The following is a 16,248-nucleotide window of genomic DNA, read 5'->3' as shown; positions in this document are numbered from 1 at the left end:
CTTGGAAAAATGCGAAGTAGTCATTTATAGACGAGTATTCATTTCTATAAAAGTGTCCGTTAACTTTGTTTTGACTTCATCTATGCTCTGTGATCTATCCATTCCAGGGCCGTAGGCTGAGCAATATCCTATGCGGGAGAGCGGAAATTTCATGACTCAACTTGTAATGATGAGCGACGGCGCAGCTCTTGATCGACGTCCGTAGCTGTGGTAGGGATGGTTTCAAACAAGGCCTTCACGGATAAATGACACCAAAATTCACGCCTAGGGTTATTACGATTATTAGCTAAGTTATTTTAAAATTTGCTCCACAATCTAGGGGGCAGCTGCCCCCCTATGCCCCCCCCACAGGCTACGTCCCTTCATCTCGATGTCTGAGTTCTGCATCCATCTGCACATATGCACCGCATTTCTACTTGGATTTTCAGAAGGGCGGGCAGATTTACGTGCTACGTGACGCTAAGGAGCCTGATGCTTCTTGCAACACGCCGCTGGAAAAGTACGCTAACTACGAGATAGATGTGGCACGCCACCCCCGAGCGCAGGCAAGACGAAGCGCAAGAACCGGCGGCTTCATGCATTGACCGTGTGACACCTCCTGAATTAGAGACGTTCGTCATGCTCGTAGCGGCGAATTTCAGCGAGATCAATTACGATATTTTTCATGCTTGTCGCGTTATGCCTCACGAGTGCTAGAGCGCTCGATCTATCGTGTGGTGCTGTGAAGGTATGAGATGGCCAGCGGCACTGAAATCGAGCGCAGCGCCGCCGCCGCCGCCGCCTGTTGGTGCTGGTCGTCGCCGTCCTCGTGGGCGTCACGTGCTCTTGGCAGCCGCACGACGACGCATGCGCGAGCGTCTGCAACTGCGATCGCGGGCCGCCTGGTGCGATGCTCGTAACCTGACGCACGTGCCGTTCTTTCCCGCCGCGACGCGCGCGATCTACCTTGCAGCACAACAACGTCACATCCGTCGCGCGCCGACGACTTCCCGTCGCTCGCAAGCGTCACGACGCTCGTCCTCGCGCACAACGCGCTGACGGCGCTAGACGGCGCCACGTTCGCCAACCTGCCACGACTCGAGACGCTCGACGTCGCGAAACAACGCGATTCGCGATTTCCGCGAGAATGGCGCTGCCCGGCGCCTGAGCGCTCGACGCCGACGACAACCGCTAGAGACTCTCGGAGACTTCACGTTCGAGTCTCTGCCAGAAGCTGCGCGTGCTGTCGCTGGCCGCAACAGCTGACGAGCACCGTCGGCAGGGTACGCCTTCGCGCGCTGAAGTCGCTAGAGACGCCTCTCACTCGCGACAACTCGCGCGCGACCTAGCCGACGACGTGTTCACCTACACGCCCTGCCTGCGCGGACGTCGACCTCTCGGGTAACGACTTCCGCTCCGTGCCCCAACCTCGCCGCCTCGTGAACCTGCGCCACTGCGCATGCGCGCTAACCGCGCTCGCGCCGTCCGCGACCGGCCTGCCAGGTGCGCGGCAACTTCGCGTCGGCGGCGCCACCTCGAGCGTGTCGACTTCAGCGGAAACAACGTGAGCGTCGTCGCCGGCTACGCGTTCCGCTCCGGTCTTCGCGACGCTGCGACACCTGAATCTGTCGACTGCGACGTGCGCACGTCGACGTCGGCGCTGCATCTGGAGCGAACTCGAGTCGCTCGATCTGTCGGGCAACGAGCGCGTCGCCGAGCTGCGCGCGCCGCTGCTCGTGCTGCAGCGCCACGACGATCGCAAAGTCTGCGGCTGTCGCGCGTTCGCATCGCCGACGTCGCGCGCCTACCCGGCGTGCTGCATCTGACGCGCATGGAGCAGCTGCAATGCTCGACCTGTCGCACACCGCCTGCAGAGTCACCCTTCCCGGCGACACGTTCCAGCGCATGCTGTAAACTGCGCGAGCTCGACCTCGGGCATAACGACCTCCGGGTCACTGGGCGTGCACGGCGCGGGTCCGGCGGCGGTGGAACATGACGATGCTGCCGAGTCTGTGCACGCTGCGCCTTAATGACAACAAGCTGACGGCGATTCCTGTTCATCGCGCACGAGAAGTGCGACGAGTACGACCCCCCTCCCCCGGGAACGACCCCCCTTCCCGCCGGCAGCAACCCCCTCCCCCGTGAACGACCCCCCTCTACGCGGGACGACGTCGGTGGCGGCGTGGCCGCTGCGCGCGCGCTGGCGGTCGCCGCAACCACCTCGATCTGTCGCCGCACAGCATCGTCGCGTGTCCGCGCGACCAGCTGCGACGCGTGCGCTCGCACCCGCGCCTGCGACACGTCGATCTGTCGCGCAACCGCTGCGGTGCGCCTGCGACACGCGCGCGCTCTGCGACTGGCTGCCAGCACGGCGAGGTGACGTTTCGTCGCCGGCCAACGACACGACGTGTCCCACCCGGCGGCGCGAGCGCGGCACCGTCGCTGCTCGACTTCTGCCGACGACTAGCGCCGCTCGTCGACTGCGACGTCGACGCGGTCGGCTGAGGTCTGACGAAGCGCGTCGTGTTGGCTGCGTCGCCACCGTCGTCATCGTCGGCGTCGTCGCGGCGTCCGTGCTGTTCGCCACACATCTTCCTGCGCACGTCGCAGCTGGGCGGCGGGTGAAGATGGCGCGGCAGCAGCAGCGGGAGTACAGCGAAGGTGGAGCGTGGCAGCGGCGGCGGTGGCGGCGCGGCTGCGGGCGCGGCAGCGCAGCGCGCCGGGCCGCTCGCCGCACCAGAGCACGCAGGACACGTTTCTCAACTTCGACGACTCGTCGAGCAGCAGCGGTCAGAGACGGATCAGGGCGAATCGGACGCGACGTGCTGAGCACAAACTGCGATCGATTAATCGCCGTCTATAACGTGCGTGTTGATGGACTAAAATCGAGTTTTTGACAAATCATTTGCTATAAATCGTTGTAGATGGACTGCTGTCAATCAACTGACGATTACAGTCAGTTGTTCTCACTCGATAAATTGGTTAATTAGTAGTTTGAATTGCTGCCAATTGATGAATCGCCGCGTCGATTAATAGACTGAGTTGCTGTCAATGATGATCAGAGATTGGTTGTCAATTAACTGATTAATGATTCGTTGTCAGTTGATTGATTGACGATTCGTTGTTGAATTGATGACAGTAATTCGTTTGTCAATGATTGATGAGAGTTGCTGTCAATTGATCTGATGTTTGCCTGATCGCCTATCAACGGATTGATCAATTGATTGTTGTAAACCTACGTTGATTCATCTGCGTTTTGAGATATGATGATGGCCTGTTTTATTTATACATACTATCAGTGCTGTAAAATAACCTTCTAAATTTGCGTCTTAAGTGTGAATAAACTCAAACAAATGCTTTGCGAATATTTACACGTGATGCGGTATACATACGCGGCGTCCGTGCCCATGACGGTCTCTGTTTTTAGATGCGGCGATTCTGTGGCGAATTGTTTTTTTCTACGGAAATAAAATGTTAAATGTTATTTGGCTCAGGCGCTGCGTTAATGGCAATGATCCCCCAACAGCGTGAGCGAAGGGAAGACGAGATTTGATCACTTTCAAATACTCGGTCGGGTGTCGAGGACAGTAGATGTGAAATTCATAAACAAACATAGAGACGTTAACTTCTGTCGTATAGTCTTTTTAGTGGCGTCACTAAACTATAAGATTTACAACGGCCATTAAAATTACCGAGTCATAACGGACGTGATTATGCTAAGGACGCGCGAGCTAGCTGCGGGACTCGTATGTTGCGGTAGCTCGGATACTTACCTTCCGCGCGGCAGCACAACACTCTAACTGCCGTGCCTTCAGCCGTACGTTGGCAACAAAACTTTTACAATGCCCGCGCTTTCATGAATCACCGCCCCACAATCTCTGAGTGTATCTCTCCATCTCTCTCACACACACACATACACACGCACACACACACACACAACACACGCCGCGCGCGCGCACACACACACACTCACTCACGACACACACACACACACACACACACACACACACACACACACACACACACACACACACACACACACCCACACACCACACACAACACACAACAGAGAGAGAGAGAGAGAGAGAGAGAGAGAGAGAGAGAGAGAGAGAGAGAGAGAGAGAGAGAGAGCGAGAGCGAGAGAGAACGATAGCGAGAAAGAGAAAATGAGAACGAGAGAGACAGAGACAGATAGAGGTGGGTGGGGTGGGGTGGAGGTCCGAGTTTATCGCCGCTATAATGAGCTCGTCTCGCTATTTTCACGGCTAGATGGGTTTCGACGCAGCTACTCTGTGCGGTCGATGGCCGGAAAATGTAGCTCTCGTGTGATGCGCCGCTGGCAGGCGTACACGAGGTCATCGCATAGCCACTCTCATCTCCCAACATGTCCTCCGGTCTCTTCAAATCTCCACGTTTTCCCTCTTATATCTCGTGGTATCGATTCCATCCTGGGTGGTATTTCCTGCTATCTCGTGGTCTTTCCTCTCATCTCATCGTTTCCCCTCCAATCTCGCCGCCTCCTCTGACATCTCGTGACATGTCCAGCCATCTATCGTCACATCGACTTCACCTGCACCGCATTACTCATACCGTAGCTGATCGCTTATTTGTCTCCTCCCTGGATACCGTATCCCATACAACACATGCTCGCATTTTCTCCCACCTGTAATCGTTTCCCTATTGATGTCATCGTCTATGTCTCATCGTCTCTCGTCGCATTTCCTCCAGTCCTGTGCTGTACCCCCCCCCCCCTCGCATCGTTCATCTTCTCTGGCCTACTGGTGTTTTATCGCCGGCAACCTTTCTTCGTTCTTTTCAAATATCCCGCGCGAAAAAAATAAACGTGAAGTGTCTCTCGTAGGCGCCCACCTGAAGACGGCTAGTTTACCTGTAACCCGGTTATTGTATTCAGAGTACACCTGCCACGTATGCAGGGGTCTCAAGTGCCGCTGCGCTGCCGCCGATCCTATCTTTATTTCCTCTCAGATAGCAGCGTATGAAGGCGATGGCATTATTATGGCGCTTATATAATATGCGCTCAATGTTATAGACGCGCGAGAGGTTATTGCTGCCGTGCGATTTATAACCTATATAGCGGTAGCGTTTATACGCTTTCTAAAGCGGTGAATTTCCTCGATGACGACGACGACGACGATGATGATGATAATGATGATGATGGTGATGATTATGCTGCTGCTGCTGATGATGATAATGATAATAATGGTGATGGTGATGATGATTATGATGCTGCTGCTGCTGCTGCTGCTGCTGATGATGATGATAATAATAATGGTGATGATGATGATAGCTTCGGGTGATCATCATCGTAAACGCTATGACTATGATGATGACGAGTCGTTGCATACATGGCAGCAGATAGGCGTGTTGCGCTGTATCAAAACAAGTTATTTAATATTCATGGCTGTGCAGTGCCGCCAGCTGAGGAAATTTACATCTGTGGCAAAATTCCGGAGGGTACGAAGACGTTCGCGGAGAGAGCTAGAGCACGCGAGCAAGAAAGATAAAGATAGATAGAGTGAGAGAGAGAGAGAGAGTTATGGAGAGAAAGAGGGAGAGAGATGGAGAATGAGAGAAGTAGAAAGAACGTGTGCGTGTGTGAATGAGAGCCAGGCAGAGAAAATAGGAAGAGAGGAAGAGAGGAGGGAGATCGCGTGGTTAGACGTTCGCTGCGAAGATGGAATCAGCGTTTAAAAATAGCGTGCATGTCTAGCAATTCGCAAGTCAGCAGTTAGCGCGCCGAAGTAAAACCTCGGCTGGAAACCACCGCCACTAGACTGTGTGTACATTCTTCACGCTGCCACGCTCGTTGTAGGGCAACGCGGTGAAAAGCGCCGGGGACGTAGAACCGGGTTAGAACGCCCCGCGGTAGTTGTCATACACAGCCACCGATTGCCGTGTTATAACCGGCGACTCGAGAGGGAAGAATAGAGTTATTTGTTGGCCAGGAGGGACCACAATGACGACGTCGGCTGCATTGATCGATGACATGCGTCTGGCCCTCACGCGCCCCCCTAGTTATTAGACCGTACAAGTGTGTGTCTACGTTATATATCATGATCACGCGCTATACTGTCTAGCCACCGGTGAGGATATTATCAAGAGTTAATAAAGACAAAGTTTGTCTTTATTAACTCCTGATATTATATATATATATTATATTTATAGTCGGTGCGCGGCGCGTTGTTGCGTGGGCAGCGTGTAAAGCGCAACGCACACACCCGAGCAAAATTTTGTTTTCCAGCGTTTCGCGTTCTGCTCGGCGACCAAGCGCGCACACGCCACCCCACACAGCACAAAGCTGAGCAAAACATACAGAAACACTGCTTACAGCGCCGCTGTCACATGACATCAAAAATAGCCATCCAATGGACATCCAATTTTGTGTGTCATGTGATATTTTTAAGGATATTGATTGGAAACCGTCTGTGGCGTTTCGCTGTGTAGCGCAGAACGATTGACGCACACACCCGAGCAAAACATACGCTCAGGCGAAACACGCTCCGCGAATCAAACATTGCTTGTTCAGCGAAACACGCTCAGTGTGTGTGTGTGTGTGTGTGTATGTGTGTGTGTGAGAGAGATGGAGATACACTCAGAGATTGTGGGGCGGTGATTCATGAAAGCGCGGGCATTGTAAAAGTTTGTTGCCAACGTACGGCTGAAGCACGGCAGTTAGAGTGTTGTGCTGCCCGCGGGAAGGTAAGTATCCGAGCTACCGCAACATACGAGCTCCCGCAGCTAGCTCGCGCGTCCTTACATAATCACGTCCCGTTTATGACTCGGTAATTTTAATGGCCGTTGTAAATCTTATAGTTTAGTGACGCCACTAAAAGACTATACGACAGAAGTTAACGTCTCTATGTTTGTTTATGAATTTCACATCTACTGTCCTCGACACCCGACCGGTATTTGAAAGTGATCAAATCTCGTCTTCCTTCGCTCACCTGTTGGGGGATCATTGCCATTAACGCACGCCTGAGCCAAATAACTTTACATTTTATTTCCGTAGAAAAAAACAATTCGCCACAGAATCGGCCGCATCTAAAAACAGAGACCGTCATTGGGCACGGACGCCGCGTATGTATACCATCACGTGTAAATATTCGCAAAGCATTTGTTTGAGTTTATTCACACTTAAGACCAAATTTAAGGTTATTTACACCTGATAGTATGTATAAATAAAACAGGCCATCATCATATCTCAAAACGCAGATGAATCACGTAGGTTTACAACAATCAATTGATCAATCCGTTGATAGCGATCAAGCAAATCAATCAATTGACAGCAACTCATCAATCAATCAATTGACAACGAATTATCTGTCAATCAATTCACAACGAATCGTCAATCAATCGACTGACAACGAATCATTAATCAGTTAATTGACAACAAATCTCTGATCAATCAATTGACAGCAACTCAGTCTATTAATCGACGGCGATTCATCAATTGGCAGCAATCAAACTACTAATTAACCAATTTATCGAGTGAGAACAACTGACTGTAATCGTCAGTTGATTGACAGCAGTCCATCTACAACGATTATAGCAAATGATTTGTCAAAAACTCGATTTTAGTCATCAACACCACGTTATAGACGGCGATTAATCGATCGCAGTTGTGCTCAGCACGTCGCGTCCGATTCGCCCTGATCCGTCTCTGACCGCTGGCTGCTCGACGAGTCGTCGAAGTTGAGAAACGTGTCCTGCGTGCTCTGGTCGGCGACGGGCGTGCCCCGGCCGCTGCCGCCGCCACCGCCGCCACCGCCGCCGCTGCCACGCTCCACCTCGCTGTACTCCCGCTGCTGCTGCCGCGCCATCTTCACCCGCCGCAGCTGCGACGTGCGCAGGAAGATGTGTGCGAACAGCACGGACGCCGCGACGACGCCGACGATGACGACGGTGGCGACGCAGCCAAACACGACGCGCTTCGTCCGTCGCCGACCGGCGTCGACGTCGCAGTCGGACGGCCGCGCGGCTAGTCGTCGGCAGAAGTCGAGCAGCGACGTGCCGCGCTCGGCCGCCGGGTGGTGACACGTCGTGTCGTTGCCGGCGACGAACGTCACCTCGCCGTGCTGCAGCCAGTCGCAGAGCGCGCGCGTGTCGCAGGCGCACCGCAGCGGGTTGCGCGACAGATCGACGGTGCGCAGGCGCGGGTGCGAGCGCACGCGTCGCAGCTGGTCGCGCGGCAACGCGACGATGCTGTTGCGCGACAGATCGAGGTGGGTGAGCGACGCCAGCGCGCGGCAGCGCACGCCGCCACCCGACGTCGTCCCGCGTAGAGGGGGGTCGTTCACGGGGGGAGGGGGGTTGCTGCCGGCGGGAGGGGGGTCGTTCCCGGGGGGAGGGGGGTCGTACTCGTCGCACTTCTCGTGCGCGATGAACGGAATCGCCGTCAGCTTGTTGTCGTTAAGGCGCAGCGTGCACAGACTCGGCAGCATCGTCATCGTTCCACCGCCGCCGCCACCGCCGCCGTGCACGCCCGTGACCCGGAGGTCGTTATGCCCGAGGTCGAGCTCGCGCAGTTTCAGCATGCGCTGGAACGTGTCGCCGGGGAACGTCTGCAGGCGGTTGTGCGACAGGTCGAGCTGTTGCAGCTGCTCCATGCGCGTCAGATGCAGCACGCCGTGGTAGGCGCCGACGTCGGCGATGCCGACGCGCGACAGCCGCAGACTGCGGATCGTCGTGCGCTGCAGCACGAGCAGCGCGCGCGGCAGCTCGGCGACGCGCTCGTTGCCCGACAGATCGAGCGACTCGAGTCGCTCCAGATGCAGCGCCGACCGGTCGACGCTGCGCACGTCGCAGTCGGACAGATTCAGGTGTCGCAGCGTCGCGAAGACGGAGCGGAACGCGTAGCCGGCGACGACGCTCACGTTGTTTCCGCTGAAGTCGACACGCTCGAGGTGGCGCGCCGACGCGAAGTTGCCGCGCAGGTCGACGGACGCGAGCCGGTTAGCGCGCATGCGCAGTGCGCGCAGGTTCACGAGGCCGGCGAGGTTGGGCACGGAGCGGAAGTCGTTACCCGAGAGGTCGACGTCCCGCAGGCAGGGCGTGTAGGTGAACACGTCGTCGGCTAGGTCCGCGAGCGAGTTGTCGGCGAGTGAGAGCGTCTCTAGCGACTTCAGTCCGGCGAAGGCGTACCTGCCGACGGTCGTCAGCTCGTTGTCGGCCAGCGACAGCACGCGCAGCTCTGGCAGAGACTCGAACGTGAAGTCCTCGAGAGTCCTTATGCGGTTGTCGTCGGCGTCGAGCGTCTTCAGGCGGCCGGGCAGCGCCATTCTCGCGGGAAATCGCGAGATCGCGTTGTTCGCGACGTCGAGCGTCTCGAGTCGTGGCAGGTTGGCGAACGTGGCGCCGTCTAGCGCCGTCAGCGCGTTGTGCGCGAGGACGAGCGTCGTGACGTTGCCGAGCGACGGGAAGTCGTCGGCGCCGACGGATGTGACGTTGTTGTGCTGCAGGTAGATCGCGCGCGTCGCGGCGGGAAAGAACGGCACGTGCGTCAGGTTACGAGCATCGCACCAGGCGGCGCCGCGATCGCAGTTGCAGACGCTCGCGCATGCGTCGTCGTGCGGCTGCCAAGAGCACGTGACGCCCACGAGGACGGCGACGACCAGCACCAACAGCGGCGGCGGCGGCGGCGCTGCGCTCGATTTCAGTGCGCTGGCCATCTCATACCTTCACAGCACCACACATAGATCGTACGGCTAGCACTCGTGAGGCATAACGCGACAAGCATGAAATAATCGTAATTGATCTCCGCTGGAATTCGCCGCTACGAGCATGACGAACGTCTCTAAATCAGGAGGTGTCACACGGTCAATGCATGAAGCCCCGTTCTTGCGCTTCGTCTTGCCTGCGCTCGGGGTGGCGTGCACATCTATCTCGTAGTTAGCGTACTTTTCCAGCGCGTGTTGCAAGAAGCATCAGGCTCCTTAGCGTCACGTAGCACGTAAATCTGCCCGCCCTTCTGAAAAGTAGAAATGCGGGTCATATTGCAGGATGGATGCAGAACTCAGACATCGGAATGCAGGGACGTAGCCTGTGGGGGGGGGCAAGGGGGGCAGCTGCCCCCTAGATTGTGGAGCAAAATTTTAAAATAAGCTTAGCTAATAATCGTAAATAACCCTAGCGTGAATTTTGTGGTCATTTATCCGTGAAAGCCTTGTTTGAGACCCATCCCTACCACACTACGGACGTCGATCAAGAGCTGCGCCCGTCGCTCATCATTACACAGTTGAGTCATGAAATTTCCCTCTCCCCCATAGGAATTTGCTCAGCCTACGGCCCTGGAATGGATAGATCACAGAGCATAGATGAAGTCAAAACAAAGTTAACGGACACTTTTATAGAATGAATACTCGTCTATAAAGGACTACTTCGGCATTTCCCTTTGGGTACTACACTCATTTACAGATTTGACTGTTAGTCGAGTTGCCGAGTAGGGAAATTTGACTGAACGTTGCGATCGGGTATATACAAGGTTTTTTGTGGTTTCCTGATCTTTAGACTATCCTGAATCGGAATCCACCGGGTGCCACTCTGGTTCTCGTGGGCAATTTTTTTGATCAGGAAACCACAAAAAAAACTTGTATATACCCGATTGCAACGTTCAGTCATTTGGCAACCGGACTATGTAGCTCGTTGTCGTTGGTCAGGCACAAACATTTCCTTTTCTCGGCGATTCGCACATTTGCAAACTGCAATTATTTCTGATTGCATATATAGTATGCGGAAAATCCCAATGGCGTGCTATTTAATTTGTATGTGTGATCGCAAGGGCACACATGATATATCACAGAACGTCTTTAAGCACGATAAAGACTCGAAAGCGCACGAGCTTAAGCATAAGGAAAGCACATATTCTTTAGTAATAAATATTAATTACTATATATAACACCTAACAAGAGCCGCAGAGCGTCTGGGCTCATCTGAGGTCTGTTGCTACGTACAAGCACGGTAAGCATGCGGCCCCTTTGCTATTTTACTAATAAGTGCTGTTCTGTACAAGCCGGGCCGCGTTTGTTTGTGAGTAATGACGGTGTAAGTTGTCTTGGCCCTGGGCAGCCGCAGCCGCAGCAGCAGCAGCAGCAGCAGCGGCAACAGCAGCAACAACAACAACAGTAGTAGCAGTAACAGCTACGGCAACAGCAGCGGCAGCAACAATGACAACAATGACAACAACAACAACAGCAACAACAACAACCACAACAACAACAACAGCAGCAGCAACAGCAACAGCACCACCACCACCAGTAGCAGCAGAACCAGCAGCAGTAGCACAATCATCACCAGCATGAGCAGCACCACCACCACCACCAACAACAACAACAGCAACAAAGACAGCAGTAGCGGAGGCAGCAGCCGCACCAACGATACTCTATACCGCATGGCCTGCATTCATGCCCGGGCATTCATGCTACCTGACAGTAATCGCTGGGTGGATCTCCGGCACTTCTGCCGATACACGAACCCGCAGTCGCTAACAATAGCCCGCATACTTACCCAGCCCCTTTCACGCGCGCACGCGCACAAACACACGCTCACCGGCGCTTCATGTCGGCCATCTTCCTCCGCGTGTGTATTCCCCTCGTACATTCCCGCCCGCGGCTGAAGTCCGATCCTGTGATCGAGCCCCTCATCAAGGTAACAACTGCGGTCGTTGCCAGCGTAGGCGAGAGCAAGAGGAGGCGCCCGCATTCTCCACTGCGTGCGTGCTTCTATCGCTGTTCGATTCGCTCGCTGCTAGAGCAGCTGTAATTAAACACGGATTTTCGGCGGGTTATCGACACGTGACGACGACGGCGACGTTGACGATGACGGCCCGATGACCGACGAGCGTTTAACGAGATGGTGCTCTAGCTTTGTCGACAACGTCGTGGACGCGCCAGGAATATGTTGTCTTACAACGTTAACATGCCAAGATTCCGTGCTAAATGGCACGTATAGTAAATTGGCTTAGGCTGGCTCGCACATTGCCAAGAAACGGGCTAGGATGAATATTATTGGTAGATTTAGAGTTAATTTTATGCATCGGATCAGGGTTAAGTTTAGTGGTAGGGGTGTGGTTTGCGTTAGACCATTGCTAAGATCGAGATTAGGATAAAGGGTAATGGTATGGTTATAGAGATATCTTAAGTTAAGGTTAAGGTAAGCGTTGGGGGTTACCTCGGTTAAACGTATGGTAACTTTATGATTATGTTTATGGTTACCTAACCTGATTACCTAGCCACAACTCTAATATAACGCTAAATTATCCCGAAGCAAACGTCTATGTTGATCTGTTAGTGGGCTCATCGCTAACTTTACATCGAAATGAAATCGATGGCTGGTCGAACCGACTCAGTGTATAGTAGTGGTAGTGGATCTACGCGTACCCTAGAGACGATCCAGACCTCTACTACACACATGTAATGACCAAAATTGTTGTCGCTAACTTTATGGCTATAAGTGCCATGAGGTGATCGAACCCACACGGAGGCCGAGATAGTATTTCAACGTCCTATAGGTCTAGAGACGATGCGGACCTCGACTACACATACGGAGTGGTGCAATGTTTCTGTCACCCGTGGAGGCGTTCCAAGCACACTTACGCTTCACACGCGGGGGGCAGCGCCAATGGCTTTTGAATACCAAATTCACGTTCATGTACGCGGTGGTCAGTACGGCTGTGCGCGTGAAACGCTATACCACGCGGAGCTGCGACATCTCGATGTACAGTGTGACTAGCAATCGTCGCGACGATTGTGTCATGCGTCACCTATATGCGCGTACGTTTTTACGAGGGGTTCTATAGCGGCGGGACGCTTACGTCGGCACCACTGGTGTTATTATTCCTCTCACCGACAAAAACGGGCACGTCTACGGCAGACCCCACGCGAATTCGCATTGCTTTGTCGCCGTGTTTATTGCGGTCGCACGTTCCCGACGGATTTGCCGCGGCGTGGGAGAACCGCTCTGCTAGTGCCAGTGTGTTTTCGTCGCACCATGCGACAGCGCTATATTTAGCCATAGTCTCGGAATGTATATTGTAGATTCACCTGCTATGCTATATATATAATTATTTTTTCTCCGTTTTCTTCCCGTTAGTCTAATACAATTAATGATGACGTGTCCGGTGTAATCGAGATGAGATGTTTTTGAGAGTCCGTTTTCTAAAGGCGCTTTCCCTTCCGTCGTTGTGTAATGGTCGCGTCTAGTAACAGTCGCACTGAACCTGACGCGATGCTTTGATCCACTGCTCGGGTTTCTCTGACTCATCGATGAAAAAACGAAACAAGAAACCTCTGATTTCCTCTTTTGCTCGCGGGGTTTCCTGAAAAAATACATGTTATCGTCCGCAGTCGAGATGGCGCGGCCGTAAGTAGCTGTAAAAAAGCTGCGATTGAATTCATGCTACGCACGCAGCGTTTGCTTTCAGTTGACCGTCCTTCGCAGCGCACAGTCTTCCACGGCTATCCTTGCTCAGGTGCGTCTGAGACCTACCAAAGTCGACTTGCTTGAACGTCTCCTGATACACTACCTGTATCATATTATACACCTTGTTCATGCGTCGCTATTTTCTCTCAGAGCAGGGTATAACCATCTTTTGGTAATGGTAGTACCTTTCCGGGTAGACTATCTGTGCTGAGGTGTTGCAGGGTTCTCCCCCACGTAGTCTAACGTTGCTCAGGTGTTGCTGGTCTCTCCCCTAAATAGTTTAACCCTGACCAAGTGTTGCTGGGTCATCTCCTGGTAGGCTAACCTTATTTCTGCATTGCTCGCTCCCTTACAGAGATTACCTAGCTGTAACCTTGATCAACTGTTGCCGGGTGCGTTCAGCGCAGAGCCTGTATGCAATCTTGCTCAGGTGGCGCGCTTTTTTCTACGTCGCCGGCTACATTGTACGCGTGGCTCTTTTGTGTACTGCCGACCGCATAGACGAAATCGTGTCGGGTAACCGCGCCATTCACGCGCGCCGTCCGTCGCGCTGTTTAGATACGATCTCGCGGCCCCGCGACGGTAAGCGAGGGTGCTCTAGCCTCGCTGGACGCCCGCTGCGAACGTAATTGTTTGTTGTCCGAACGCGGCGTGCCGCCACTGTTGACCGTCCGCCCGTAATTGGTCGCCGTAAGCGGATCCGACCGCACGCACGCGTGGCCTTTGATGTCGCTGTCCGATTAACGGTCATCAGCCGTAGACATCGCTAAATCGACGACCGTCTGCGAGCTTGGCTGCAGTGGCGCCCTCTCTCGTCGCAGATACGACCACTTTTGCTTTCTGTCATGTTGGGAACCAACTGAACATATACCTAACACTCTGAATAACGTAAAGCGACGCACAGCACAGGTAGAGAACGGAGAACGTTGCATAACGTTATTCTGTTCGGTAGAATCTGCACAGTTTCCTTACGCTTTGAGTTTGAGCGTCTTAAAGTTTCTAAATGTGCCAAGTACCGCATGATGCAACGCTGCATATAACACAAGCTTCGCGCAATATATACTGTATATAATAGCATAAAATAGATCCACACATTTCTTATATACGTATAGGTTTGTAGAGTCGTGTTTAATTTATGATTACAGTAATATTTCCTTAGAGCGAGCCCGTAAAAGCCTGCCATGAATAATAGCAAGAGCTAATAAATTAATACCTCTTGATATTATTAGCTTGATATTAGCTCTTGGTATTATTAGCTCCTGATAACAACAAAGCCCGTCTCTTAAATGAAACGTGAACGAATCAGAAAAACACGAGATTAGTTTCCAACATCCACGTCAGCAGAATGATACGCCGAGAAATTGCTTTGTGACAAAAATTAATTGCGTATACCTACTTTCGCGTCCATTCTGTGGCATTACGCACGCCTTTGTACACGCACTATGTGATCATCCATTTCTTTCGTGATATCCAATCATTAAAACATTTCAGACACTCTTCGCAGACACTCTCTACGCACTCTTCCTTCATCCAAAGACGTACAGACGCCTCCCCCACAAGAGTCGGCGTCACAATATTCGTCACGATAATATGATGTATAGATCTAAGAGAAATCTATAATATGATGTATGTCTAAGAGAAATCACGGACTGCAGTCGTATGTAAATTCTACTGAAGACAATGCGTAGAGTGGCATGCACATCTCACAGTACAGTCTATATAAAAGATCTTACAATGAATATATCTATTGACTATATACTATATGACTATATACGCTTATACGCGTAGTATCTTATGTTGGACATCCTTATGTTGCCCAATCATCAACAATGTTTCCCTGTCTATCAACCTATTATCCCATTCATCATCATTAACCTGCCCCTGCCTAATAACCTATCCCTTGTTCCACCCAGCAATGTAGTGACCTCCCTCTATATATAACAACCCCAGCCCTACTTTCCAAAAGTACTTGAACGGTTTTCTTGTCCAAGAACCCTTAGTTCCACCTGAGAACCATAACCATTTCCTAAATAATAATTCCCCTTACAGCCCCCCCCCCACCACCACCAGCAGCGATAATCCGCAGTAGAGTAACCGCTACCACACCCATCGACAGCATGCGCGGACTTTGCTTGCCTTCACTTGCCTGACATTGTTTTTTTTTTAGATTGCTTGCGTGGTCAGCAGTTTTACGGCATAATACGTGTATATATTATACGCACGTATACGCGCAACGAGAACATGCGGAGCCAGTCGTGTCCGTGTTAGCGCCCACCTCTATAAAAACAGACACCTGCACGTCTATATAAAGTTTACTTTTAGCGTTTCATTTTAGTGGCAGCTACATAGAAAACCCGTATCTATTAAAACGTACACCTGTCTAGAAAGAGTACTTTTGGCATTTCTATTAAATCAGAATGTCCCTCGCATACAGATTTAAATGTATGCACGTATACTCTCGTAAATCAGCGATAACTGCCAACGTCTTACATAAAATGACGTTGAGTTAATATACGTCATTACTTGATATAATACCTCACTCTGTTGGTTTACTAGTGTCTGCTATATATAAATGCACGTAGGGCAATATAGGCCCCATCATCTGTATGACAACATGTTTAAGCATACACATTATACACACCTCATCTTTGTTGAACCGCCTCCATCAGCTGCAAGCAGTGACTTCCTTGTTGACGTACTGACGGGAGTGTGTGTGTGTGCGTGTACACACACGGTCACCACAGCTACGATGAGAAAGCCTTATAGCGATCTACGGTGTGCGCGCGCGTGTGTGTATGCGCGCGTGCGTGCGTGCGTTTGTGTGTGTGGTTG

The 16,248-nt window shown here is 52.4% G+C and overlaps 1 protein-coding gene across 1 annotated transcript in view; it reads right to left on the bottom strand.

Annotated features, from left to right (window-relative positions):
- Positions 1 to 7,625: 7,625 nt before the first annotated feature.
- Positions 7,626 to 16,248, bottom strand: part of LOC106804768 (leucine-rich repeat-containing G-protein coupled receptor 6-like) — a 9,166-nt gene continuing 543 nt past the window's right edge. The window contains exons 2-3 of the mRNA XM_014806092.1: positions 16,058 to 16,160; positions 7,626 to 9,967 (exon numbers count right to left, since the gene is read on the bottom strand). Coding sequence (XP_014661578.1) covers positions 7,626 to 9,668 — 2,043 coding nt within the window. The 5' untranslated portion in view covers positions 9,669 to 9,967; positions 16,058 to 16,160. The remainder of the gene's footprint in view (positions 9,968 to 16,057; positions 16,161 to 16,248) is intronic.

The sequence above is a fragment of the Priapulus caudatus genome, unplaced genomic scaffold (assembly GCF_000485595.1).
Source record: "Priapulus caudatus unplaced genomic scaffold, Priapulus_caudatus-5.0.1 Scaffold87, whole genome shotgun sequence".
Classification (NCBI taxonomy): domain Eukaryota; kingdom Metazoa; phylum Priapulida; class Priapulimorpha; order Priapulimorphida; family Priapulidae; genus Priapulus; species Priapulus caudatus.
The sequence above is the reverse complement of the archived record's forward strand: the minus strand, read 5'-3'. Positions and strand labels throughout refer to the sequence as shown.